General features: G+C 53.2%; 2 protein-coding genes across 4 annotated transcripts in view; both read left to right on the forward strand.

Moving 5' to 3' along the window:
* PPP1R7 (protein phosphatase 1 regulatory subunit 7) overlaps positions 1 to 8,544 on the forward strand; it is a 34,850-nt gene extending 26,306 nt beyond the window's left edge. For both annotated transcript variants that reach the window (XM_054477249.2, XM_054477248.2), the window contains exon 10: positions 7,539 to 8,544. In XM_054477249.2, the coding sequence (XP_054333224.1) occupies positions 7,539 to 7,715 (177 nt within the window). In that variant the 3' untranslated portion in view covers positions 7,716 to 8,544. The remainder of the gene's footprint in view (positions 1 to 7,538) is intronic.
* Positions 8,545 to 14,079: 5,535 nt separating this feature from the next.
* The window catches only part of ANO7 (anoctamin 7), a 38,722-nt gene continuing 27,020 nt past the window's right edge, over positions 14,080 to 25,781 (forward strand). Inside the window, exons 1-4 of one of the 2 annotated variants that reach the window (XM_054477257.1) lie at positions 14,080 to 14,234; positions 15,525 to 15,639; positions 16,588 to 16,645; positions 21,156 to 21,611. In XM_054477257.1, the coding sequence (XP_054333232.1) occupies positions 14,080 to 14,234; positions 15,525 to 15,639; positions 16,588 to 16,645; positions 21,156 to 21,367 (540 nt within the window). In that variant the 3' untranslated portion in view covers positions 21,368 to 21,611. Of the gene's footprint in view, positions 14,235 to 15,524; positions 15,640 to 16,587; positions 16,646 to 21,152; positions 21,612 to 25,622; positions 25,731 to 25,781 lie in introns of those variants that run through there. The other variant, XM_054477256.2, reaches the window with a different exon arrangement.

Raw genomic sequence — 25,781 nt, forward strand, 5'->3', positions numbered from 1 at the left:
TTTCACCATGTTGGCCAGGATGGTCTCAAACTCCTGAACTCAGGTAATCTACCCGCCTCGGCCTCCCAAAGTGCTGGGATTACAGGAGTGAGCCACCATGTCCGGACTATTTTAAAATTTTTTGTAGAGACAAGGTCTCACTGTGGTGTCCAGGCTGGTCTCAAACTCCTGAGCTCAAGCAATCCTCCTTCCTGGGCCTCCCAAAGTGCTGGGATTACAGTTGTGAGCCACCATGCCCAGCCAGTGCCTGAAACATATTTGAATGAGCAGAAGAAACATAGAAAAGGCTGGCCAACTGTGTGGAGGCCAGCTACAGATAACATTGGAAAATATGTTATCCACATGTGTCAGATGCAGGGCTAACCTCCTTACCTTAAAAACAGCTCACACCCAGGTACCACTTGAAAACTAGGGGTGTTCACAGAGCAAGAAGTAACAGTTGCTTCTAAATACATAAAGCATTTCCTATCTCATTAATTTTTTTTCTTTTTTTTTTTTTTTCTTTGAGATAGAGCTTTGCTCTTGTTGTCCAGGCTGGAGTGCAAAGGCACGATCTTGGCTCACTGCAACCTCCACCTCCCAGGTTCAAGCGATTCTCCTGCCTCATCCTCCCAAGTAGTTGGGATTACAGGTGCCTGCCACCACCATGCCTGGCTAATTTTTGTATTTTTAGTAGAGACGGGGTTTTGCCATGTTGGCCAGGCTGGTCTGGAAGTCCTGGCCTCAAGTGATCTGCCCGCCTTGGCTTCCCAAAGTGTTGGGATTACAGGCGTGAGCCACCATGCCTGGCCATATCTTATTAATTTTTAAAATCTACTAAAACAGTGAGATACAGCTTTATCTGTCAGGTTGGCGAAGACTCTTGTAGAATGGAGTTGCAACCAGCCTGTGATGGCAGCAGGCAGCCTCGTGACTATGGAGATAGCTGTGTTTCATTCAAGTTTTCTGTAGGGCATTTAGAGCCTTAAAAATACCACATGCAGCCAGGCACGGTGGCTCACACCTGTCATCCCAGCACTTTGGGAGGCTGAGACGGGTGGATCACCTAAGGTCAGGAGTTCGAGACGAGTCTGACCAATATGGTGAAACCCCATCTCTACTAAAAATACAAAAATGAGCCAGGCGTGGCGGCATGCACCTGTAGTCTCAGCTACTGGAGGGGCTGAGACAGGAGAATTGCTTGAACCCAGGAAGCAAAGGTTGCAGTGAGCCAAGATCTTGCCACTGCACTCCAGCCTGGGTGACAGAGGGAGACTCCGTCTCAAAAAAAGAAAAAAAGGCTGGGCGCAGTGGCTTATGCCTGTAATCCCAGTACTTTGGGAGGCCGAGGCAGGTGGATCACAAGGTCAGGAGATGGAGACCATCCTAGCCAACATGGTGAAACCCTGTCTCACTAAAATACAAAAATTTAGCTGGGTGTGGTGGCACGCGCCTGTAGTCACCGCTACTCGGGAGGCTGAGGCAGGGGAATCACTTGAACCCAGGAGGCGGAGGTTGCAATGAGCTGAGATCGTGCCACTGCACTCCAGCCTGGCGACAGAGCTAGACTCCATCTTGGAAAAAAAAAAAAAAAACACATATCTAAGAGAGCTTCCTAACCAAGATTTAAAAATCAGAAGTGAAAAAAGAAAGAATAGATATATCTAATTTTATAAAGCATATATATTTTGCATGATGAAAGAGTCCATTGGTCACCTGAAAGGTTAAGGTTAAGGTTATTTTCTGTGACATACAAAAAGCTCTTTAAAGTGAAAGAAAGCAATTCAATAGAAAAATAGGTGGAGGATAGCAATACACAGTTCACCAACGTGATGCATCTCGCCCCTGCCATACAGGACTTGTTTCAAGCTGACATCCAGGGCCTGGAGGGTGGGCTGAGACCAGCACTGCCCTGCTCAGGCCCCCACCCTCTTCCCAGTAATCCGGGGCAAAGGTAGCATCACAGTGACCAAAGGCAGTAGCCAGGGGAGGAGAAACATTTGGCAGGAAAGTTTCCACCCTCACGGTGTCTGATGCTGGCATGGAGCCCATCTGCTCACTGCCCTGCTGGCACAGGGGCCTCCCCAGGACCCTCCCAGATGCTCTGTTGGCAGATGCTGCCCGCTCGTTTAAGCCAAGTGATGCTATTCGGATTACGTTGCAGGCCTGCTCTATGCCACAGTTGTGCTTCCTCAGCCCTCTTGATGGCATGCTTTCCTGTAGGCAGCGCCCTGCGCAAGCAGCCTGTGCCAGCTTGGCACCCCTGACCCAGGGCTGTCTGGTGCAAGCTGCAAGGAGCAGGGGACACAGGTAGGGGCTGCTCGAGGAGAGGCTGTGTGCCTCCCTCCCAGCGTGTGTGCCTCCCTCCCAGCGTGTGTGCGTGGCCTGGGCCCACTTTCTCCTCCCCTTCAGTCTAGTGATGGCCGTTTCATTAGGTTTCAGTCGCATTCCTTTAATGACAGATGAGTCTAACCCTGGCGCCTCTGTTTTCAACCACTTTCTCCTTTTGTTCGCTCTTGATACTTTCTGCTAGCTTTAATCCAGTGCATTTGCCCTTTTATTATTAACTTATGGAGATTCTATCGATGAATGATACTAAACCTTAGTATGTCATCTGTGTTGCAGATACTTTACTTTGTCACTGGTCTTCGGCTTTTTTTTGTTTGTTTGTTTGAGACAGAGTCTTGCTCTGTTGCCCAGGCTGGAGTGCAGTGGCTTGATCTCGGCTCACTGCAAGCTCCACCTCCTGGGTTCACACCATTCTCCTGCCTCAGCCTCCCTAGTAGCTAGGACTACAGGCACCCACCACCACGCCCAGCTAATTTTTTTTTTTTTTATTTTTTAGACGGAGTCTGGCTCTGTCCCCGAGGCTAAAGTGCAGTGGCGCAATCTCCACTCACTGCAACCTCCTCCTCCCGGGTTCATGCCATTCTCCTGCCTCAGCCTCCCAAGTAGCTGGGGCTACAGGTGTCCGCCACCATGCCCGGCTAGTTTTTTGTATTTTTAGTAGAGACAGGGTTTCACCGTGTTAGCCAGGATGGTCTCGATCTCCTGACCTCGTGATCCGCCCTGCTCGGCCTCCCAAAGTGCTGGATTACAGGCGTGAGCCACCGCGCCCGGCCTCCTTCCAGTCTTTTCTCTGGTGTCTACACGCACTGAGTTTAAGAATAGCTAGATCTCGGCCGGGTGCGGTCAGGAGATCGAGACCATCCTGGCTAACACGATCTCTACTAAAAATACAAAAATATTAGCCGGGCGTGGTGGCGGGCGCCTGTAGTCTCAGCTACTTGGGAGGCTGAGGCAGGAGAATGGCGTGAACTCGGGAGGCAGAGCTTGCAGTGAGCCAGGATTGCGCCACTGCACTCCAGCCTGGGCGACAGAGCAAGACTCCATCTCAAAAAAATAAAATAAAAAAAGAAAAGACACTGGAAGGAAATATGCCAAAATGAGAAGCCCTTTGGTTTCTTTTTTCCTTTATACTCTATAGTTCTTCTGAATTTTCTATAATGAGCATGTATTTCTTTTTTTTTTTTTTTTTTTTTTTTGAGATGGAGTCTCGCTCTGTCACCAGGCTGGAATGTAATGGCGCAACCTCAGCTCACTGTAACCTCCACCTCCCGGGTTCAAGGGATTCTCTTGCCTCAGCCTCCCGAGTAGCTCACCATCCCCACGGACAGCTCTCGATGTGGCCGTACCCGTGTCTGGCGGCAGACTCACCATCCCCACGGATGGCTCTTGATGGGCCGTGCCTGTGTCACACATCTCCTTTGTTAAACTGTCATGGAGATTTTCAGAAAATAAGTGATTTTTACATTCTACTAGTTGTTTATGAAATGTATCTTAAGAATTCTACCCATCTTTTGCTTAAAACATTACTGAGTTTGGGATAATTAATGTAAATTTTCTATAATATCAGCCAAAAAAATTGTGAAGGGAAATACAGGTATCCTATGTATGTATATGCAAAATACACACATAGAAAACCCCATAAATACAAAATGCAAGTTTGGGTTCCAAAAACCAAAAGAGTCTGCCAGGAAAACGTCAACCAAGAAGACGTTCCCTAGCAGAATCCCAGCCGTTGGTTCGGGCAAGGGATCAGCTGCTGAGATAACTGGGAAGGATGTTGAAGAAGGGATGTTTGCACACAGGCCCAAGGATCATGCCACAGAGAACTCGCTAATTGCAAAGGGAAAGCATGTTCCCAGAGTCATCTGGGGTCACCAGCTGATCTGCTTGATAAAACTTAGCATCCCTAATTGTGGGACCACCTGAAGTGCTGTGTCCCCATTGTGAGTCATCTATGCAGTATACCTACCAAAAATGTTTAGTCTGATCTAACCAAGCATTCATACCTAACTTCGAGTTTATGGGAAGTATAAGAGCTAGAGGAACAAGCTAAATGACAATGAGGGATACTTTACAAGACAGTTCTTCAAAAAGCCAATTTTAGTTTTTAAAAAACAGTGTGAGAAGGACATGGGAGGTGCTCAAGATTAGAAGAGACTGAAATGGTCCCTCAGGGGAAAGGAATGTGTCTGCGTTCCCCAGCCAGGCTCCCTGACAGCCCCGGTGTACAGAACTTTACAAGAGAAACATAAGGTCATCTTTATTCCATGATGAGTGTAACATCTTTGTCCCATCCTGGGATTCAGGAGCCTCTGGAATGTCTATGGAGACAGAGTCTCATACAAGTGAATGTTTTTAGTTCCATTTTGGAAAAATGCAAAGATAAGAATCTCTGAAAGTTACCAGTATCAAACACATTATTTACACATTATTTACAATGTACCATTGGTGGTGAGTAGAATTCCCTGTGTTAGGTTTACTAAGTCCTGGAGAAAACCGCTCTGAGATTGGCGGCGCTATGGAAAATTACAAAATCTGCAATTTATAAAGATGGTCTGCCAATCTAGACTAATAATGACACTGGAAAATGCTGTGATGTGTGAGACAAGAAGCATCTGGTGTGTGACAAACACAAATACATCACGTATCGAGAAAGAAGGAGGTGACACAGCTTGAAGACCTCCCACACCAGAGCTGAAAGCCTGAGTCAACTGCCAGTGGTGTTTTGAATCATTTTTTAAATAGACTATGCTACAAGAAAATCTTATTTCTTCCAAACAGTGTAATATTGCTGCTTTTATTAAATGAATGTCCTTTTTGTGTGTTTTGTGGTAGAAGTGGTTAAGGCAGTGGTGTTCAATCTTTGGGCCTTCCCTGGGCCACACTGGAAAAAAGAAGAATTGTCTTGGGCTGCACATAAAATACACTAACGATTGCTGGTGAGCTAAAAAAAAAAAAAAAAAAAAAAAAAAAACGAAAAAATCTCAAAAAAATCTCAAAATGTTTTTAAGCTTACCAATTTGCGTTGGGCCTCATTCAAAGCCATCCTAGGCCATTTACAGCCTGCAGGCCGTGGGTTGGACAAGCTTGGTTTAAGGCGTGTGTGTGCATCATTTTCGTGACTCTCCACTTTAAGGGGCTCTTTCTGTTAACTGACCAGTGACTGGCCAATCACAGGCCTGGCAGGTGGATGGCTTCCCCTGTAATTCTAATGTTGCAGGCTCTGCACTGGCCACACAACCAGCAGGGCAGTGTGAGTGTAGTAACAGAATAGCATTTAAGAATGTATGCTCACGTCCCTTCCACATGGAGGCACTAGTCGGGACGGCAGCAGGGCACCAGCCCTGGTGGTGCGGCTCTTCCCAGCAGGTTTCAGTCCCTCTTCAAGGGCTAAGCTCTAGGATTTGGAAATCTTGGTTTCCCTAGGCTGGTATGCACTAGTCCCACAAAAGGTTCTGTGAAAATAGGGTCCCTCAGGCCAGGTGCAGTGGCTCACGCCTGTAATCCCAGCACTTTGGGAGGCTAAGGCGGGTGGATCACTTGAGGTCAGGAGTTCAAGACCAGGCTGGCCAACATGGTGAAACCCCGTCTCTACAAAAATACAAAAATTAGCCGAGCATGATGGCGAGTGCCTGTAATCCCAGCTACTTGGGAGGCTGAGGTGGGAGAATCGCTTGAACCCGGGAGGCGGAAGTTGCAGTGAGCAGAGATTGCCCCATTGCACTCCAGCCTGGATGACAGAGCGAGACTCCATCTCAGAAAAAAAGAAAATAGGGTTCCTCAAACAGGCAAACCTGTGAGATGCACGTTATATTCCTCTCTGGGAGGCCCCTGACACACAGTAAGTTACTAAAGACAGCCTGGCTATGACAGTGGACCTGGTGCCAAACTAGCCCTCCTGCCACAGACAGAAAAATATGAAACAACTCTATTCAGGCAGTGGACAGCAGGCAGCACGCACCTGCAGGCTCTGAGGAGGGAGTTCCAGCGTGAGCCCCATGATCACCCCACTCCTTACCTGGGATGTTTCCCAAGCAGAACACAGTACTTCTGAGTGGAAGGGGCAGAGATCAACATCTCTGGCAGCTAGAGTGTGCAAGACAGGGCCCTGGAGAGAAGGGGAGCTGTGCAGAGCAGGGGTCCAGAAGTCCACGCAGGGACCCCCCAGTCGGACCACAGCTGTGGGCAGGGCAGTGTGGGCCCCAGAGTAGAACGCCCCTGCTTGCATTCCGTTCCACATGGACAGTTCCCGTCCTAACTTCTCTGTAAAAGGAGTCAAAGTCTGTCACCCTATAACGAGTGCCCCTGGCTCTGCCCATTGTAGGTTCATAGTCAAGTCCAGCTGCCTCTTCAGGAGCAGTGCCCGTGCTCTTGCCACCGCAGTTTGCCTGGCAGGCCCTGAGGCCGAGCAGCTCTGAACATGTGATTTCTACACACCGGGTGTTTGACAGGGATGGTCAGACCAACAGGGTTTCAAGCTGGACTGGCTCCCCTTGTTCTGGAGATGGCACCACTGCGCTCCAGCCTGGGCAACAGAGCGAGACTCTGTCTCAAAAAAAAAAAAAAAAATGCAAGAGAACTCTTCCTGCCAAAGGCAGGTCCCTCCAACTGGGCATGGCAGGGCCAAGATGGTAAAATGTAGCCTGCTCTGAGCCTGCAACTCAGACCTCTGAATCCCACCTGCTCACAATTTGTGTCCCTGCACATGGTATTGGGTGAAAGCAGCAACTGGGACTTCCTTGTGGAGAGAGCCATAGAGGTAATTTACAGAAGAGTTGAGAGTTTTAAGTAGAGCGGCCTCTGTCTGCTGTGTCACAGTGACGGCGCAGAGTGCAGCCTTGGGAATGATGGCTGAGAATTGGTTTGTAGAAAGTGCAGCCCACCCTGCTTTGACACTTGCCTATGGACGAGTGTGGCAGGCAGGTGGCCAGGACTGCTTTGTCTTTCCTCTGCTGACCTGAATGTGGACTTGGCCCCGTCATAGTGACTGGCCCAGGGTTGGCTATGGACAGGTAACTTGTACTTGGGATGCAGCTGAAGGTGGCCAGGATGCACCAAGAGGCCATGGAAGGTCCCATGAGGTGCCAAGGAAGACCCACACCTGCTCGCCATCTTCTGAGTGGGAAGGAGGAGGGTGGCTAGTGGACCCCACCAGAGTCGAGGGCTGGGCTGTTTGGTTCTAAAGTCTTTTCTCCTGTGTGTGTCCCCAGATGAACGACAATCTCCTTGAGAGCTGGAGCGACCTCGACGAGCTGAAGGGAGCCAGGAGCCTGGAGACAGTGTACCTGGAGCGGAACCCCCTGCAGAAGGACCCCCAGTACCGGCGAAAGGTCATGCTCGCCCTCCCCTCCGTGCGGCAGATCGACGCCACGTTCGTCAGGTTCTGAGTCCTCCTTGCTCCTCATATGGTCCCTGTCCTCGGAAGAACTGCCCAGCCACGGTTTTTTAACCCACCTGTTGCTCCTGAGGTCGTCACTATATCAACAGTCACAAACCCAATGGCAATAAAGGCACTGATGATAGCTGGCACGCGCGATGCCACGCACCATTTTCAGATGCCATTGCAATTAAATCTTGCCACACAGTCCTCCTGGGTGATTGTTGACAGTTATTGTAGCCACAGAGAGAACATAAGACATGTTGCGTTCATTCACTAGAAATTCCTGTTTCCTTCTCTCAGAAGGCAGTCACAGTCCCTACCTAAGTCATGTGAAACACAGGGCCCAGGAGTGCTTTACAGGCATTCACGTGCTGTCCGAATGGCATTCGGGAGCTGGCCTAGCTGGCCCTAGTCCTGGTGTGCAGGGTTCAGGCAGTCCTGACCTGCAACGACTGAGGTTTTTTAGTCTTTTAAACCAGCCATTTTCAATTTTTAAAAAATTAGGTAAGTTAAAAAAACATGGGTAAAAGCTGACTCAGCCCTGTGTGCTTGTGTTCCTTAGAGCTCTCCTTCAAAGAGCGCCGGGCAGGGCTGACTGCTTTCACGTGTGCCTGTCAGTTCTCGCCACATCCCTTGCCTGTGGGTGAAAGCTCAGGTGTGGGGAGGGTGTCCCGTGTCCCACGCAGTGCTGTGCTGCTGCCAGAATGCGAGCCCCATTGAGCCTCTCCAAAGACGGCCTCCAAGGATCTGAACTCTTGGCCACTGGTATAGTAGCCTCCTGTTCTCACCCCATTGTTATTTTGGCTTTTTTAATATAAAATTTACATTGACAGACACCCGAAGTCTGGATTTAATGCTACCAGGGCATCGTCACCTCCCAGGGTCTCAGATTTCTCCTCCCGCAGAATGAGAGCCACATCATGTGGTCACCAAGGTCCCTTCTGCCTCCAGGACTCTAGACTCTAGAACCGTCTACTTGAGGAACCAGGACTCTAGAACCGTACTGTCCAATGTGGTCAAGGCTGCAGTGAGCCATGATTGTACCCACTCCAGCCTGTGTGACAGAGGGAGACCCTGTCTCAAAACAAATAAAAAATTTTAAAAGGCCCCAAATTAATACCCAGCCATCTGTTCTTTAACAGACATTTTTACAAACATACAAAAAATGTGGAAGTGATGAGGAAAGGTATGCTAAATCCAGCACAATCCTAATCAAAATGCCATTTGATTTTTTTTTTTTTTTTTTTTTTAAGGAGTCTGTCTCTGTCACCCAGGCTGCAGTGCAATGGCGCAATCTCAGCTCACTGCAGCCACCACCTCCCGGGTTCAAGCGATTCTCCTGTCTCACCCTCCCTAGTAGCTGGGATTACAGGCACCCGCCACCACACCCAGCTGATTTTTGTATTTTTAGTAGAGATGGGGTTTTGCCATGTTGCCAGGTTGGTCCCAAACTCCTGACCTCAGGTGATCCGCCCACCTCAGCCTCCCAAAATGCTGGAATTACAGGGGTGAGCCACCGCACCCAGCCACCATTTGATTTTTTGAGACACATTAAATTCTAAAATTTAATTTTTTTTTCTTTTTTTTCTGAGACAGAGTCTCGCTCTGTCGCTAGACTGGGGTGCAGTGGCATGATCTGTGCTCACTGCAAACTCCACGTCCCGAGCTCAAGCGATTCTCCTGCCTCAGCCTCCCGAGTAGCTGGGACTACAGGCACGCACCACTATGCCCAGCTAATTTTTGTGTTTTTAGTAAAGACAGGGTTTTGCCATGTTGGCCAGGATGGTCTTGATCTCTTGACCTCATGATCCACCTGCCTCTGCCTCCCAAAGTGCTGGGATTACAGGAGTGAGCCACCGCACCCGGCTTTTTCTTTTTCTATTTTTGGCGAACAGGGTCTTGCTATATTGCCCAGGCAAGTCTCAAACTCCTAGGCTCAAGCTGTCCTCCCACCTCTGCCTTCCTAAAAGCTGGGATTATAGGCATGAGCTACCATGCCCGACAAATTCTAAAATGTATATGGAAGAAAAAAGTCAACATTGTGATTCAATTCATTTTGAGAAAGAGCTGGGAGAGACGCTTTCCTACCAGATCCTGAGTGCTGCAAACCCACAGTGAGAGTGTGGGGGGAGGCCTGACCTAACAGCACCAAGACAGGGACACCTCAGCAGGAACCCAGGGGACTCAGGAACTGGGAAAAGTGTCCCGGGGTCGGGGAGGGGTGGACAGTGTCCTCATGATGTTGGCAGAGTGTGCTATGTGGAAAAATGAACACTGCCCCTCCCTGGCATCACACACAGGGTGGGCTCCAGAGCAATTGGTGATTCATGGGCGGTGGTGAAATAGGAAATTAGTAGAAAATAATGTGGGAGGCTGGGCATGGTGGCTCATGCCTGTAATCGTAGCACTTTTGGAGGTCAAGGCGAGTGGATTGCTTGACCTCAGGAGTTCAAAACCAGCCTGGGTAACACGGTGAAAACCCATCTCTACTTTAAAAAAACACAAAACTTAGCTGGGCGTGGTGGCAGCCACCTGTAGTCCCATCTACTCGGGAGGCTACAGTGGCAGAATCGCTTGAACCCGGGAGGCGGAGGTTGCAGTGAACTGAGATCTCGCCACTAGCACTCCAGCCTGGGCGACAGAGTGAGACCCTGTCTCACACCCCAAAAAAAGAAAAAAGAATGTGGGAAGGCGGATGTGTGAGCTAGCAGTAGAGAAAACTCCCCAAGGCCGGGTACGGTGGCTCACGCCTGTAATCCCAGCACTTTGAGAGGCCGAGGTGGGCAGATCACAAGGTCAGGAGTTCAAGACCAGCCTGGCCAACATGGTGAAACCCCGTCTCTACTAAAAATACAAAAAATTATCCAGGCATGGTGACAGGCGCCTGTAACCCCAGCTACTCGAGGAGGCTGAAGCAAGAGAATTGCTTGAACCCAGGAGGTGGAGGTTGCAGTGAGCCGAGATTGCACCATTGCACCCCAGCCTGGCCAACAGAGCAAGACTCTATCTCAAAAAAAAAACTCCACAAGCACAACTGTAAGACAAGATTTTGATGGGTTTGTTTACATAAAATTTTACATAGAACAAAAATAATTAATAATAATACCTGAATAATGGCAACAGTAGATTAAGAGAAGGTGTTTGCAGCCTTAAAATTGGCAAGGCTTACCATTTAGAACTCCCACACATCAAATAAAGGAGACAGGAATCCTGACAGAAACGCAGGCCAAGGGCCAGAGTGGGCAACTCAGACACCAGGGGCCGGTGGCCTGTGTGGAGCTGCGGCTCACAGGAAGCTGGGGTGCTGGCCGCACCTGCAGACAGGAAGGTTAGAAAGCGGGCAGTGCAGGCATCCAAGAGTCTGTCCCCTGCGACCCAGCCACTGTCCTTCCAGCAGGGCTCCCACGTGGCTGGGGCGCAGTGCCAGGGTCCTCATGGAGGGAGCCCTGCACATGCCTCCAGCCTCAGAAGGAGCGCTGAACTTCAGTGTGGGCTCTTCACCACCACTTCCACCTCCACTATCTACACCCCTAAGTATGTCTGTACATGTTACAAAAACTGGTATAAAAAGTTACAGCCAGCCAGGCGCGGTGGCTCACACCTGTAATCCCAGCACTTTGGGAGGCTGAGGCGGGCGGATCACGAGGTCAGGAGATCGAGACCATCCTGGCTAACACAGTGAAACCCCGTCTCTACTAAAAATACAAAAAAGTAGCCGGTCGTGGTGGCGGGTGCCTGTAGTCCCAGCTACTCCGGAGGCTGAGGCAGGAGAATGGCGTGAACCCGGGAGGCAGAGCTTGCAGTGGGCCAAGATGGCGCCAACGCACTCCAGCCTGGGCGACAGAGCGAGACTCCGTCTCAAAAAAAAAATGTCACAGCCAAAGAAAGATGGTGCAGCAGATTCTGGGCCTGGGCTCTTCTGGGCCTGGGCTCTTCCCAAGGCCTGGAACCTGGCGAGCCCCCTGTGCTGGTTGTTGCGGCTTTTCTCCCTCCCTCCCTTCCTTCCTTTCCCTCAAAAGTAACACAACTTGACAAACCACCCACCCAAACAGAGTTGTATGAAGTAAAAATGGAAAGACACTCCTCAGGGCCGAATCCCCTTTAGGTGTTGTGCGTGCATTGTCGCTCAAAGGGCTCCCACTGGGGTATGGTCACCTCCAGCAGCCAGCCCTGAAGCTCTTGAGTAGACAGCCCTGAGGCCACCAGAGCCACTTTGTCACCAAGAGCAGAGAGCCGGGACTTCCTGGAAGGTGGCATGTCTTCCTGGGAGGGTCCTTCGCCAGTGACTGAGCAGAATAAGAGCCTACAGTTGCATCCAGGTGAGGAAACGCTGAGTCTTGCCTCCCCTGCAGAGTGCCCATGGCAGGCTGAGGCCACCCTCCACAGGTCTTGGGGAGATGGTACCCCACTCATCCTCCCTCCCCTCCTGCCTCCCGACTCCTTTCCTGGTTTCTGGAGCACTTCCCCAGTCCAGCTCTCGTCCAGGGATCCACCTCAGGCACCTGCAGGCCGAGCTTGGCCACAGCAGAGACCTCTCATGCAGATGCCCTGAGGCCCAGGGCCCCAAGGTCCTGCCACCCAGGCTCTGCTGGTCCTGACAGGGAACCTGGCCTGCAGGGCCTTCCCGCTGTTCCGAGGCACAACACAGGTCCAAGAACAGCGCCCCTTAGGAGGTGCCAAGCACAGAAGGGCATAGGTATAAGGGAAAGCTGCCGCCAGGATGAGGGTCCGCCTGGAGGGATTTCAACAGGCAGAAGGGGGCACCTGGAACAGCAAGCTGAGCTTGGGGCTCCCCAGTGGAGTTGTGCGTGGAGGGCGGGGAGCACGGGTGGTAGGTTCTCAGACACTGCCAGGCACCAAGAAGGAGAGGGGGAGGGGGAGGGAGAGGGGAAGAAGAGGAGCGGGGAGAAAGGATAGGAGGAGAAGGAGGAGGAGAGGGAGAAGTTGGGGGGAGGGGGAGAAACAGGAGGAGGGGGAGTGGGGAGAAAGGATAGGAGAAGGAGGAGGAGTTGGGGGGAGAAACGATAGGAGGAGGGGGAGTGGGGAGAAAGGATAGGAGGAGGAGGAGGAGTTGGGGGGAGAAACGATAGGAGGAGGGGGAGTGGGGAGAAAGGATAGGAGGAGGAGGAGGAGTTGGGGGGAGAAACGATAGGAGGAGGGGGAGTGGGGAGAAAGGAGGAGGAGGAGGAGTTGGGGGGAGAAACGATAGGAGGAGGGGGAGTGGGGAGAAAGGATAGGAGGAGGAGGAGGAGTTGGGGGGAGAAACGATAGGAGGAGGGGGAGGGGAAGAAAGGATAGGAGGAGGAGGAGGAGTTGGGGGGAGAAACGATAGGAGGAGGGGGAGTGGGGAGAAAGGATAGGAGAAGGAGGAGGAGTTGGGGGGAGAAACGATAGGAGGAGGGGGAGGGGAAGAAAGGATAGGAGGAGGAGGAGTTGGGAGAAACGATAGGAGGAGGGGGAGGGGAAGAAAGGATAGGAGAAGGAGGAGGAGTTGGGGGGAGAAACGATAGGAGGAGGGGGAGTGGGGAGAAAGGATAGGAGGAGAAGGAGGAGGAGAGGGAGAAGTGAGGGGGAGGAGGAGAAACGATAGGAGGAGGGGGAGTGGGGAGAAAGGAGGGGAAGGAGGAGTTGGGAGAAATGATAGGAGGAGAGGGAGGGGGGAGAACGGATAGGAGGAGGAGGAGAGGGAGGAGTGGGGGGAGAAACAATAGGAGAAGGAGGAGGGGGAAGGTGGGGAGAAAGGAGGAGGGGGGAGAAAGGAGGAGGGGGAGGAGGGCTAGGAGGAGAAAGAGGAGGGCTAGGAGGAGAATGAGGAGGAGAAGGGCGGAAAGGATGGGAGGAAGGCTAGGACCCCTCCTGTCCTTTTGCAGATGGAGCCCTGAGCATGGGATGTGCCTGAGGTCACCCCTCAGGCATTAGCAGAGCCAGCAGTGTGACCTGGGTCTCCCAATCTCCCCAGCCCCCGGGTGAAACCCTGGCCCACCACTCAGCACATGCTACGTAACCTCAAGGAGCCCCAGTTTCCCCCCACATAAGCAGAGCTTACTAGGCCTGCCTGGCAAGGCTTCCAGCAGAGGTGGCATCTGTGGCTGTTCCTGCGGAATCCCACCTCCTCGAGACCCTCCAAGGCAGCAGCTATGACAGCTGATGCCAGCCCTGAAATCTCTAAGCAAATAAGGTTCCCAGGAGGACGGCAGCATTTGCACGCGGGTGTGTGGAAGCCCAGCCAAGTGGGCTGCCTCTGTTTGCAGCTCTGAGCCCCACACCCCCTATTTAAACAAAGATAGATCCTGCTCCAGGAGCCGGGAAGCCTTGCCCTGGCCAGCTGTGCTGGGCACCTCCCCTGCCTGCTTCCTGGCCCACTTGAGGGCATGCGAATGGCTGCCACTGCCTGGGCGGGGCTCCGAGGGCCACCCCTCCCCACCCACTGTCCCGCAGTGAGGCCGGGACTCTACCGCCGAGACCAGGCTCACGCTGAGAGGTGGGCCATGACCTCCGAGACCTCTTCTGGAAGCCACTGTGCCAGGTGGGGACCCAGCCTAGACCTGTGGGCCACAGGGAGAAGGTGGAGCGTTGGACTCTAGGGAGGCAGGGCGGCACCTCAGCCCACCAGGACTTTCACACACCCTGGCCTGTGGGGAGGCAGTGCCAGGGCCCGCCCTGGTCCCCAAAGCCCCTTGGGGCACGAGGAGGGACACATGCTCAGTGCGGCTCTGGACAGGGCACACCCAGCTGGGGTTGGCTTCCTGCCTGCCCAGGGACTCCCCCATGGAGCAGGTCCCTTCGCTGGGGTGGGGGCATGCCCCATTCTTTCTGCAGAGAGCTCTGAGGAGGGGCCCGCCTGCCCACCGCAGCAGGATGGGGGCATGAGGGGCTGCTGGGTGGCCGAAACTCCTCAGAGACTTTCCTCCAGGAACACCCCACAGTCCACAGTGAGGCTCCCAGCCTGGGGCCGGGGCAGAGTCCTAACACTGAAACCTCGCTCGGGCTTCAGGGTTAGGCAGGCGCAGGCAGCCCGGGCTCAGTCTCTGTCTCTCTGGGCCTCCGCTAATGTGAAGCGAAGGGTAGAACTAGAAGGCTGCCCCTCCGACCTCCTGCGGCGCCTCCGTGATGACACCCTCCGGTCATCATCGCAGCTCCAAATGCCAGCCCCAGCTCGAACCTTCTTCCAGGGCCACAGATGTCGTGCTCTTGGCCCCGTTTTGCCAGCCCGAGACTAGGAGCCACGGCACCCGTCCTCCACAGAGAGAGACCCCCAGGGCAAACGTGTAGGAGGAAGCTGGGACCCCTAAGAGTAGTGAGGCCGGGCTCCATCAGGCCCGCCTTGCTGGGGAGCTCAGGGCCTATGGGTCCTGGCACTGGGTCCTCAGGCCATGAGCGAAGGCAGGCGACTTGAGGGGTTGCCTGTCCCTGGCTCACATGGCTCTGCCCTACAGATAAGAGAGGGAGAGGTGTCTGTACTCCAGGCCCACCTTTCTGGGCCTTCTCAGGCTCCACTGAGTACCCAGGCAGAGTGGATGGCATTCAGGGCTGGGGAACACGGGCACTCACTGGATGGACAGACAGACAGACGCCTGCTGTGCCAGGCCTGCCAGACGCTCCCTCCCCGGCACTGGTTTCTTCCTGGAGCTAGTGGCTGGCTAGGGGGTTCTCCATGTGCTCATGGCCAGGAGAGTCTGCCGGGCCAGCACGGCCCCATTCTACTCCGAGTCGAGTCTGTAAAGGGAGCTCACTGCAGGCAGTGTGGTGGCTCCAGGAACGGGTCTCATGCGTCCCCTCTCTGACCCCCGTCCCCACCCGGCCTTGGTGGGTGCAGGAGCAGGATGCTGCGGCGGCGGGCCCAGGAAGAGGACAGCACCGTCCTGATCGATGTGAGCCCCCCTGAGGCAGAGAAGAGGGGCCCTTACGGGAGCACAGCCCACGCCTCGGAGGTAACAGCGCCCAGGAGACCGTGGTGCGATTTGAGAGGTCCTCCCCTGCCTGGGTCTATGCCCCCACCCTGGGCCCAGAGCCTCTGGGGGTGGATGGGCATCACCGTGTTTCCCCTGCATCCCTGACAACCCCCAAGCCCTCGCCACCCCGTCCTCAACACACACAGTCAGACCACCACCCGCCCTCGCCACCCCGTCCTTAACACACACAGTCAGACCACCGCCTGCCTGGCCCGGCCTGGCTGCGGAGAACCAAGCAGAATCCACTGATGTTCAGACAGGAGCCCCAGGAGGGTAAGGGGGGCCTGGCCAGGCAAAGGCAAGACCAGGGCGGGGCCCTCCCTGTGGTGCCAGTCCAGTCAGTGCAGGGCCACAGCAGCACCCAGGGCCATCTGTAGGGCTCCACCTTATCACTAGGAGGCCATGGATGCACTATGAGCCTGCGGGTGGACACGGGCCCTTCCTGCCACCCCAAGCACAGCCGAGATGAGCCTCCAGGGAGGGCGCAGGGCCTCTCACCCCGAGCATCCAGACACTCTCGGTCGCCATGGCCAACTCTGTCCTCAAGGCCACTTTGGGAGCAGTCTGGCTCCCCTCTGCCCCTGGAGGCCAGCAGGGCAGGCACCCCGGTCCTGGCCATGCGTCCCGCCAACCTCACCCTTGCCATGGGCCTGGCCCAAGGAGGAGGGGAGCCGGCTGGAGGCCCAGGGCTGGTGGTGCCCTCTGGCCCTGCCTGCCGCTCCCCGAGCCCGCACATCCTGTGCCCACACACAGCAGAGGGGCTTCCCCCGCCCTGACCTCCACCCGCGGAACATTCTTCTGTGGTCCTGAGTGTTCTGGGGCAGGGCGGGGACGGGCTGGAGGCGGGGACGGCGGCAGGTGGGGCGGGGTGGGTATAGTCATCACGGGCAGATGCTGATATGCTTCTCCGTCCTCCGTGACTTCCAGCCAGGTGGACAGCAAGCGGCCGCCTGCAGAGCTGGGAGCCCTGCCAAGCCCCGGATCGGTGAGCCCCTCCCAGCATCTGTACCACGCCCATGTTGGTCCTGAGGGTGGGGACACCACGGGGGTGCACCCAAGGGCAGCAGGCTGGGGTGGCCTCCTCAATAGCCACCCTGGGGCCAGTTGCTTGGGGATGGGGCACTGGGGTAAGGGCCTCGGGGTGAGCAAACCACAGCAGGAAAAATAGCAGGAAAGGGGGCTCCCTACTGATGGCGTGTGGGGCCAGGAGGGCTCTGGAGAGCGGACAGGGCAGCCCCCTCCCTTCTGCTCCAGTCCCCTCCACCATCCTCCAGCTGTTCAGCCACAACTCAGGTCATTTCTGACTCTTATCTCTTGCACTCCACCCCTTTTGTACCTTCAAAATCTCTTTGATCCACCCCCAACCTGCTGCCTCTGTGTGCCCGGAGCTACCACCGACTCCCAGGGGATTGCATCAGCACCAGCCGGGCTCCCAGCACCCACCCGCCCACACTGCTGTCCCCTCAGCACCAGAGAGACCCTAAACTCCTCCCATTAGGATGGCTACTACTTTAAAAAAAATCACAAATGTTGATGAGGATGAGCAGAAACTGGCTCACTTGTGCGTTGCTGGAGGGAGTGTAAAATGGTGCAGCTGCTAAGGAAAACAGCAGTTCCTCAGAGAATTCAGCACAGAGTTCCCATAAGAGCCAGCATGTCCTCCCCGGGTGAGCGCCCACGAGCACGGGATGTGGGCCCCGGGGAGATATCTGTACACCCGCAATGTCATTCACTGTAGCTGGAAGGCGTGCATTCGTCTGCTGGGACTGTCATAAGAAGTACCACAGCCTGGGCCAGGCACAGTGGCTCACGCCTGTAATCCCAGCACTTTGGGAGGCTGAGGCAGGTGGATCACCTGAGGTCGGGAGTTCGAGACCAGCCTGATCAACATGGAGAAACCCTGTCTCTACTAAAAATACAAAATTAGCCAGGCATGGTGGCGCATGCCTGTAATCCCAGCTACTTGGGAGGCTGAGGCAGGAGAATCGCTTGAACCCAAAAGGCAGAGGTCACGGTGAACCGAGGTCACGCCATTGCACTCCAGCCTGGGCAACAAGAGCGAAACTCTGTCTCCAAGAAAAAAAAAAGTACCATGACCTGCGGGGCTTAGATGGCAGAACTTTCTTTTCTCACAGTCTTGGGGCTGAAGTCCGAGGTGAGGGTGAGGCACGGCTGGTGGCTTAGAGGCCTCTCTTTTGGCTTTTGCAGACGCGCCTTCTCCCTGTGTCCTCACACCCCCGGGGTCTCGTCCTCCTATAAGGACACGAGTTGTCATGTATTGGGGCCCACCCTAATAGCCATCACATGTCTTTAATGACCTAATCTCCAAATACAGTTTCATTCTGAGGACTGTGGGGTGGGGCTTTGATATACAAATTTTGGAGAAACTTAGTTCAGCCCATATCAAGGTGGAAGCCATCCACGTATCCGCCTACAGAAGACTAGATAAGCAAAATGCGGTATTTACATCCAATGGATTTATTCAGCCTTAAAAAGGCAGGAAATTCTGACACAGGCTGCAACGGGGATGAGCCTTGTGGACAGTATGCTACGTGAAATCAGCCAGTCACAAAAGGACAAATGTGATTCCACTTATATGAGGTCCCCAGGGAGTCAAATTCATAGAGAGAGAAGGTAGACTGGTGGGTGCCAGGGGCTGTGGGGGTGGGGGGAGTTAGTGCTTAATGGGCGTAGGGATTCAGTGGAGATGGATGGTGGTCACGGCTGCACAAGAATGTCAGTGTCCTTAGTACCAATGACCTGCACACTTAAATGTGGTTAAGATGGTTTTTTGTTTGTTTGGTTGGTTTTTTGGTTTTTGTGGTTTTTTTGAGATGGAGTCTCACTGTCACCCAGGCTGGAGTGCAGTGGCACAATCTCGGCTCACTGCAACCTCTGCCTCCCTTCACGCCATTCTCCTGCCTCAGCCTCCCAAGTAGCTGGGACTACAGGTGCGCACCACCACGCCCGGTTAATTTTTGTGTTTTTAGTAGAGACGGGGTTTCGCCATGTTGGTCAGGCAGGTCTTGAACTCCTGACCTCAGGTGATCCGCCCGCCTCGGCCTCCAAAAGTGCTGGGATTATAAGTGTGAGCCGCCACGCCCAGCCTAAGATGGTTTTTTAAAACGGAGACAGCCCTTATTTTCTCAGAATCCTCCACACGCCCCCTCTGTGTGTGTGAGGCTTAAGGCATCCTCGCAGCTGCCTGCGCAGCCACAGCCCCACCCCTCCCTCCCAGCCCCACCGGGCCCTCAGACCACATCTCCTGCTACCAGAAGCTCCCCACCCTTCATTCCAAGACTGGCACCTCCCGAGATACAATCGTTTTAAACTTTCATATAAAGGTAGAATATATTCTATTCTCTGAGAAAATCATGCCTTTTATCAATATTAATTGTGCCTAGAAAATTGTCTATCCATAATCATGCTTTGTGTCATAAAATCCATTTGGCCTGGTATTGTTAAAGTTTTGTCAGTTTTGTGTGTTCTGTTTTGTGTCAAAGGGATTAATGTATGCCTGATGTATTATTTCCCATATTTAGAAAGTGAGTCTTTCAATCCTCGAATATGGTATTTTCTCCATTTATTTAGGTCTACTTTAATTTCTCTTTTTTTCTTTCTTTTTTTTTTTTTTTTTTTGAGGCAGAGTTTCGCTCTTGTTGCACAGCAGGAATGCAATGGCACGATCTTGGCTCACTGCAACCTCCACCTCCCAGGTTCAAGTGATCTCTGGCCTCAGCCTCCCGAGTAGCTGGGATTACAGGCATGTGCCACCACGCCTGGCTAATTTTGTATTTTTAGTAGAGACAGGGTTTCAACATGTTGGCCAGGCTGGTCTCGAACTCCTGATTTCAAGTGATCTGCCTGCCTCTGCCTCCCAAAGTGCTGGGATTACAGGCGTGAGCCACCGCACCTGGCCTTTAATTTTTTTTTTTTTTGCTGCTTTCATGAGATCTTGAGAATCTTTTAGTAGATGTATTCCAAATAGCATTACTTGGAAAATTTCACTGCCTATGTGTCATAGGTATATAGAAATTATTTATTTCCTTTTTTTTTTTTTTTTTTTTTGAGATGGAGTCTCACTCTGTTGCCCTGTTGCCCAGGCTGGAGTGCAGTGGCGTGATCTCAGCTCACTGCAAGCTCCGTCTCCTGGGTTCACGCCATTCTCCTGCCTCAGCCTCCCAAGTAGCTGGGACTACAGGTGCCGGCCACCACGCCCAGCTAATTTTGTTTCTGTATTTTTAGTAGATATGGGGTTTCACCGTGTTAGCCAGGATGGTCTCGATCTCCTGACCTCGTGCTCCACCTGTCTCAGCCTCCCAAATTGCTGGGATTACAGGCGTGAGCCACCAAACCCAGCCACAATAAGATATTTTAAAAGAGGGAGACAGAATGCCCACATTCACATAACTTTTACTGCAGTATTTTGTTATAATTATTCTGTTTTATTATTAGTTATAGTTCATCTCTTACTTTACCTAATTCATAAATTAACCTTCACCATAGGAATGTATATCATAGGTATGTACATATTATAGGTATGTATAGGGAAAGACAGTATATACAGGTCTGTTACTCCGCACAGTTTCAGGCATCCACTGGGGTCCCCTGCAGTTAAGGGCCCTCCGTTGTCCTTACTCCTCGGGTGTGGCCTGCGAGTCTCTGCTGGATGACCAGGGTGTTCCAGCTGGAGCTCAGATTCCCCAGCACTGTGTATCCTCTGGAATCTTTGTCAGCCATTGGCCTCCAGCAGCTGCCTCTGTGTGTGAATAGCTTGGTGCTCCAAGGGCCTGGGGGACTTTCTCACAGACCCGGTGGCTCCGTCTTCTTCCCAAGCTCCAGCCCCCTTAGCAGCCCCTAATTTGGACACCCATTCGCTTCACCCACCAACACCTCTGCTTGGGCTCTATTGCCCTCCCCGTGGTTTGGGAAATGCCCCAGAAAGGAGTGAAGTGAAGGGAAGGCTCAACTCGCACGCTCCTCTTCTCTGGAGGGCCTGAGCCCAGCATCCATTGCTGTCTCATGCCAGAAAATCAGGGGCTTCGGAAACTTTCTCCAGCTTTGATGATTCTCTATGGCAGAAAGGGAAGTCTGAGAGAGACTTGCACCTGAAACTTTCTCCAGCTTTGATGATTCTCTATGGCAGAAAGGGAAGTCTGACAGAGACTTGCACCTGAAGTCCTTAAAGACCCCTTTAGGAGTTTGGGACTTACCCTGCAGGGATGAGCACTGTAGCAGGGATCTCAGAGGGCCATACCCAGCCCCTCTCCGTTCCCCACCCAGGCCAATGCAGGTCTGTCCTGGGACCTGAAAGTGCTCTTGGAGTCCTCCTAGCCCTGGCTGGGACCAGAGAGGGGATCGGGAAGGAACCGGCCCTGAGTGTCCAAGTGCCTGGCTCCCCATTGCGTCCCGGCTGGGATGCTGGCATCCCTTCCCTGGGCCGGCCACTGCCACTTAGCCAGGCTCCTGCCTCTGTCCCTGTTGACTCCCAGCAGACTTCGTCCTCGTTTGGGAGGAGGACCTGAAGCTAGACCGGCAGCAGGACAGTGCCGCCCGGGACAGAACAGACACGCACAGGACCTGGAGGGAGACTTTTCTGGATAATCTTCGTGCGGCTGGGCTGTGTGTAGACCAGGTACGTGGAGGCAGTCATGGGCAGGGCCCTAGGCCCTGCATCCACTCAGTGACCCATGACCTCACCACATGAGGCCTGAGGGCACGGGGTCCAGAGTCCCAGAGCAGATCAGGCCCCAAAGTCCTGCTGGACCCCCCAGCCACCGTGAGCTCCTCCCTGTGGCTAGGGAGCTGCTGTCCAGAGGCGGGGGTAAACATTGATCCCTCCTGGCATACTCAGCTCTCTCATGGAAGCCGGAGCCCTCAGGGTCACCTGAAAACTCTGACACTACCTTTGCCATTCACCTGTCCCACCTCCACCATTAAAGCTTTTGTGTCATTTGTGTTCATGACTCTCAGTGTGCTTAACAGCTTAAAAAGTCCTTTCGCATGTTTGCTTTCGGTGATAATGGTAGGTACCACTTAGAATCATTTAAGCAACAGGTCCGGGGAGCGTGAGAAACAGGAACTAGGCGTGAGGATGCTGGGTGTGCGGGCACAGGCGGGCACAGGCGGGGCTTGGGGCAGCTGGGGATTGGGGTGCAGAGCCCAGCTCTCACCGTGCTGTGTCCCCCACTCATTGCCAGGTCTGTCCACGCGGCTCCTTCCTTCTCCGCCCTCCTCTGACCACCTTCCTCTGTCCCCAGGAGCAGGCTGTGCTGTCACCTGTCCTCTCCCTCTCCACAGAGTAATCGATCCTGAGTTTTATGTCCATCACACTCAGGGTTTCTTTACCATTTTAGCGCCAATTTTACATCATCAAGCAATAAAGCCTGGCTTTGTCTGTTTGAGACTGGCAGAGCTGAATCACGTGCGGGGTCATTCCTGTGGTGAGGCCCGCCCACGTGGCCGGTGACTGCTGCCCTGGGGCCCGCCCTTGCCTTGCCACAGGCAGCTCTCGTGTGAATGCCAGTCTTTGCTTATGGATGCCGTGAGAATGGGCATTTGACTTGTTCCCAGTCTGGGACGATTATGAAAATCAGCTACTGTAAATTCGTGTGTGTGTGTGTGTGTGTGTGTGTGTGTGTGTCCCTGTGCCTGTGTGCAGGAACTTCTGGGAGTAGGGGTGCCGGGCCGAGGCACGTGCATATGGCCACACCACTCCACATGTGGTGGCCCCATTTCCACCATCAGCAGTGGCCTGACGCCCCTTGCTCTGTATCTTCTCAACACTTGATACTGCAGACTTTTAACGCTTTACCAACCAGTTGGGATATAGTGGTGGCGCACCGTGGTTTGTGTGCTTGTTTGTTTGTTTGTTTTTGAGAGAGAGTCTCGCTGTGTTGCCCAGGCTGGAGTGCAATGGCGAGATCTCGGCTCACTGCAACCTCCACCTCCCAGGTTCAAGAGATTCTTTTGCCTCAGCTTCTCAAGTACCTGAGATTACAGGCACCCGCCACCACGCCCAGCTAATTTTTGTATTTTTAGTAGAGACGGGGTTTCACCGTATTGCCCAGGCTGGTCTCGAACTCCTGACCTCAGGTGATCCACCCGCCTCGGCCTCCCAAAGTGCTGGGATTACAGGCATGAGCCACCGCCCCTGGCCTCAACCAGGTTTTAATTTGCATTTTCCCTGCTTCTTAAAGAAGTTGAGATTTTTTTTTTAACTTTTATTTTAGGTTGAGGGGCACATGTGCAGGTTTGTTATATTGGTAAACTCATGTCACGGGGGTTTGTTGTACAGATGATTTTGTCACCCAGATACTAAGCTTAGTACACAATAGTTATTTTTTCTGCTTCTCTCCCTCCTCCCTCAAGTAAGCCCCAGTGTCTGTTGTTCCCTTTGTGTCCATGACTTCTCATTGTCTAGCTCCCGCTTATAAGTGAGAATATACAGTATTTGGTTTTCTGTTCCTGTGTTAGTTTGCTAAGGATGATGGCCTCCAGCTCCATCCACATTCCTGCAAAGGACATGATCTTGTTCTTTTTTATGGCTGCATCATATTCCATGGTGCATATGTACCACATTTTCTTTATCCAGTCCACCACTGATGGGCACTGAGGCTGACTCCATGTCTTTGCTATTGTGAATAGTGCTGCAGGTTGAGCATTTTCACATTTATGGTCCATTTATGTTTCCAATACTGTGAATTGCCTTTTTGTGTCTTTTGCCCTTTTTTCTATTGGGTCACTTGCCTTTCTCTTTTTTTTTTCTTGAGACAGGATCTTTTTTTTTTTGAGACAGAGCCTTGCTCTGTCTCCCAGGCTGGAGTGCAGTGGCGCGATCTCAGCTCACTGCAACCTCTGCCTTCCGGGTTCAAGCAATTCTCCTGCCTCAGCCACCTGAGTACCTGGGACTCCAGGCATCTGCCACCATGCCTGGCTAATTTTTGTATTTTTAGTAGAGATGGAGTTTCATCATGTTGGCCAGGCTGGTCTCGAACGCCTGACCTTGTGATCCACCCACCTCAGCCTCCCAAAGTGCTGGGATTACAGGCGTGAGCCACCGCGCCAGGCCTGAGACAGGGTCTTGTTCTGTTGCCCTGGCTGGAGTGCAGTGGTGCAGTCATGGCTCTCTGCAGCCTCAATCTCCTGAGGCTCAAGCCATCTTCCCAGCTCAGCCTCCTGAGTAGCTGGGACTACAGGCCCACACCACCATGCCCGGCTAATTTTTTGTAGAGATGAGGTCTCACTTTGTTGCCCTGGCTGATCTGGAACTCCTGGGCTCAAGCAATCTGCCTGCCTTAGCCTCCCAAGTCACCTGCCCTTTTTTTTTTTTTTTAGACAGGGTCTGACTCTGTCACCCAGGCTGGAGTGTGGTGGTGCGATCTTGGCTCACTACAACTTCTGTCAAGTGATTCTTCTGCCTCAGTCTCCTGAATAGCTGGGATTACAGGTGTGTACCACCACACCCAGCTAATTTTTGTATTTTTAGTAGAGATGGGGTTACCCTATGTTGGCCAGGCTGGTCATGAAGTCCTGACCTCAAGGGATCTGCCTGTCTCAGCCTCCCAAAGTGCTGGGATCACGCCCGGCCTCACCTGCCTTTTTCTTATTAAGGCTTAGGAGCTTGTTGTCTGTTCTGGCCACTTAGCCATTGCTGGTGTGGTGTGTGACAGACATCCTTCCCCAGTCCTGGCTGGCTCTCCTGGTCATGATGGTGTCCTGGTTGATTTTAACCTGCTGTGGACTGAGTTAGTCCTGCGTCCGACTCCCCTCCACCTTCCGTGCCTTTCTTCCCTCACCCGCCTTCTCATTCCCACGTTGCCTACTCCTTGTCCAGAACACACAGGGAGCAGCCCCTACTTGCCACATCACCCCACCCCAGGGTGCCCCTCCCCCACCGCTCTCCCTGGCTTCCTTCCAGGCCTTCTCAGGTGTTGGCACATGGAGCCCACAGAGCTAACAGCCCCCCACTCCTGAGTTTGGATCTGCTTCAGTGTCTGGGAGGTGGAGGTGAAAGACACCTGCTTTTATTATGGACAGAGCTGATTGGGTGGTGTGGTCCCATGAGTTTTCAAGGTCATCATCCAGACTCGAGCAGGTTTGCCCTTTAGTTGAGGGCAGGGGGGACTACTGCAGGGGATGCTGGTGGCCCCAGCACGTTGCCCAAAGTGTGCCTGGTCTTCGGTCTGCAGGACAGTTCTCAGCTCTCAGCGCACATCACAGCCAGCTGGGGGCCAGGGTCTGCCCTTGACTCTGTTCCACTTCACCCAAGGTGGGGCCGGGGCTTTGGCACTTAGGGAACCCCAGATGGCTGTGAGTGCTGAGGGCCGCTGGACTAAAGGGGGTGGTGCTGAAAAGCAGTTTCACACTCAGAGGAGGCATTTGTGCACTGGACTGAATCAGATCCCTGTCTCAACCCACCCCGGGCTCCAGGAGTGCCCGTCACATGTTGGCACACATGTGCACATGTGAACATAGTAGTGCTCACCTATATGAACACACACATACACACGGAAACATGTCTGTGCACAACATGCATGTACACCTGGTGACTGATCAAAGGTGAGGCAACCGTTCGATGTTGAAAACCAAAAGCTGGAGGCACTGCCCCTCAAGCCGGGAGGCGGGCGTGTGTCAGCATAGTCTGGCCAGCAGGGCAAGGCTCTCCCTAGCCTTAGGGGAGGCTGCAGGTGATGCCAGCCCCAACAGCGTGCTGTCTGCAGCAAATCTGTTGCTGGGGCCGACTCCCAAACGGGGTTGTCGAGGCCTGGTTGGCTTTCAGAGGTGTATCCATGGGAGCAGGTGTCATGTATCAAATAGGAGATTCAAAGTCAGCTGTTACCACAGCTACAGAAATGCCAGTCTTTTCCTAAGAGTGCGAATGGACACACACATGTGCATACGTGCACATGTGTCCCCACACATGCACCCTCAGGCTCTCACGGAGCCCTGGGTGCCTACAGCAGGACGTCCAGAACGGGAACACCACAGTGCACTACGCCCTCCTCAGTGCCTCCTGGGCTGTGCTCTGCTACTACGCCGAAGACCTGCGCCTGAAGCTGCCCTTACAGGTACGTGGGAGGCATGGGGACAGGGTGGGCCTGGAGGTCCCAGTCCCCACA

This window comes from Pongo pygmaeus, chromosome 11 (genome assembly GCF_028885625.2).
Source record: "Pongo pygmaeus isolate AG05252 chromosome 11, NHGRI_mPonPyg2-v2.0_pri, whole genome shotgun sequence".
In the NCBI taxonomy this organism is placed as follows: Eukaryota; Metazoa; Chordata; class Mammalia; order Primates; family Hominidae; genus Pongo; species Pongo pygmaeus.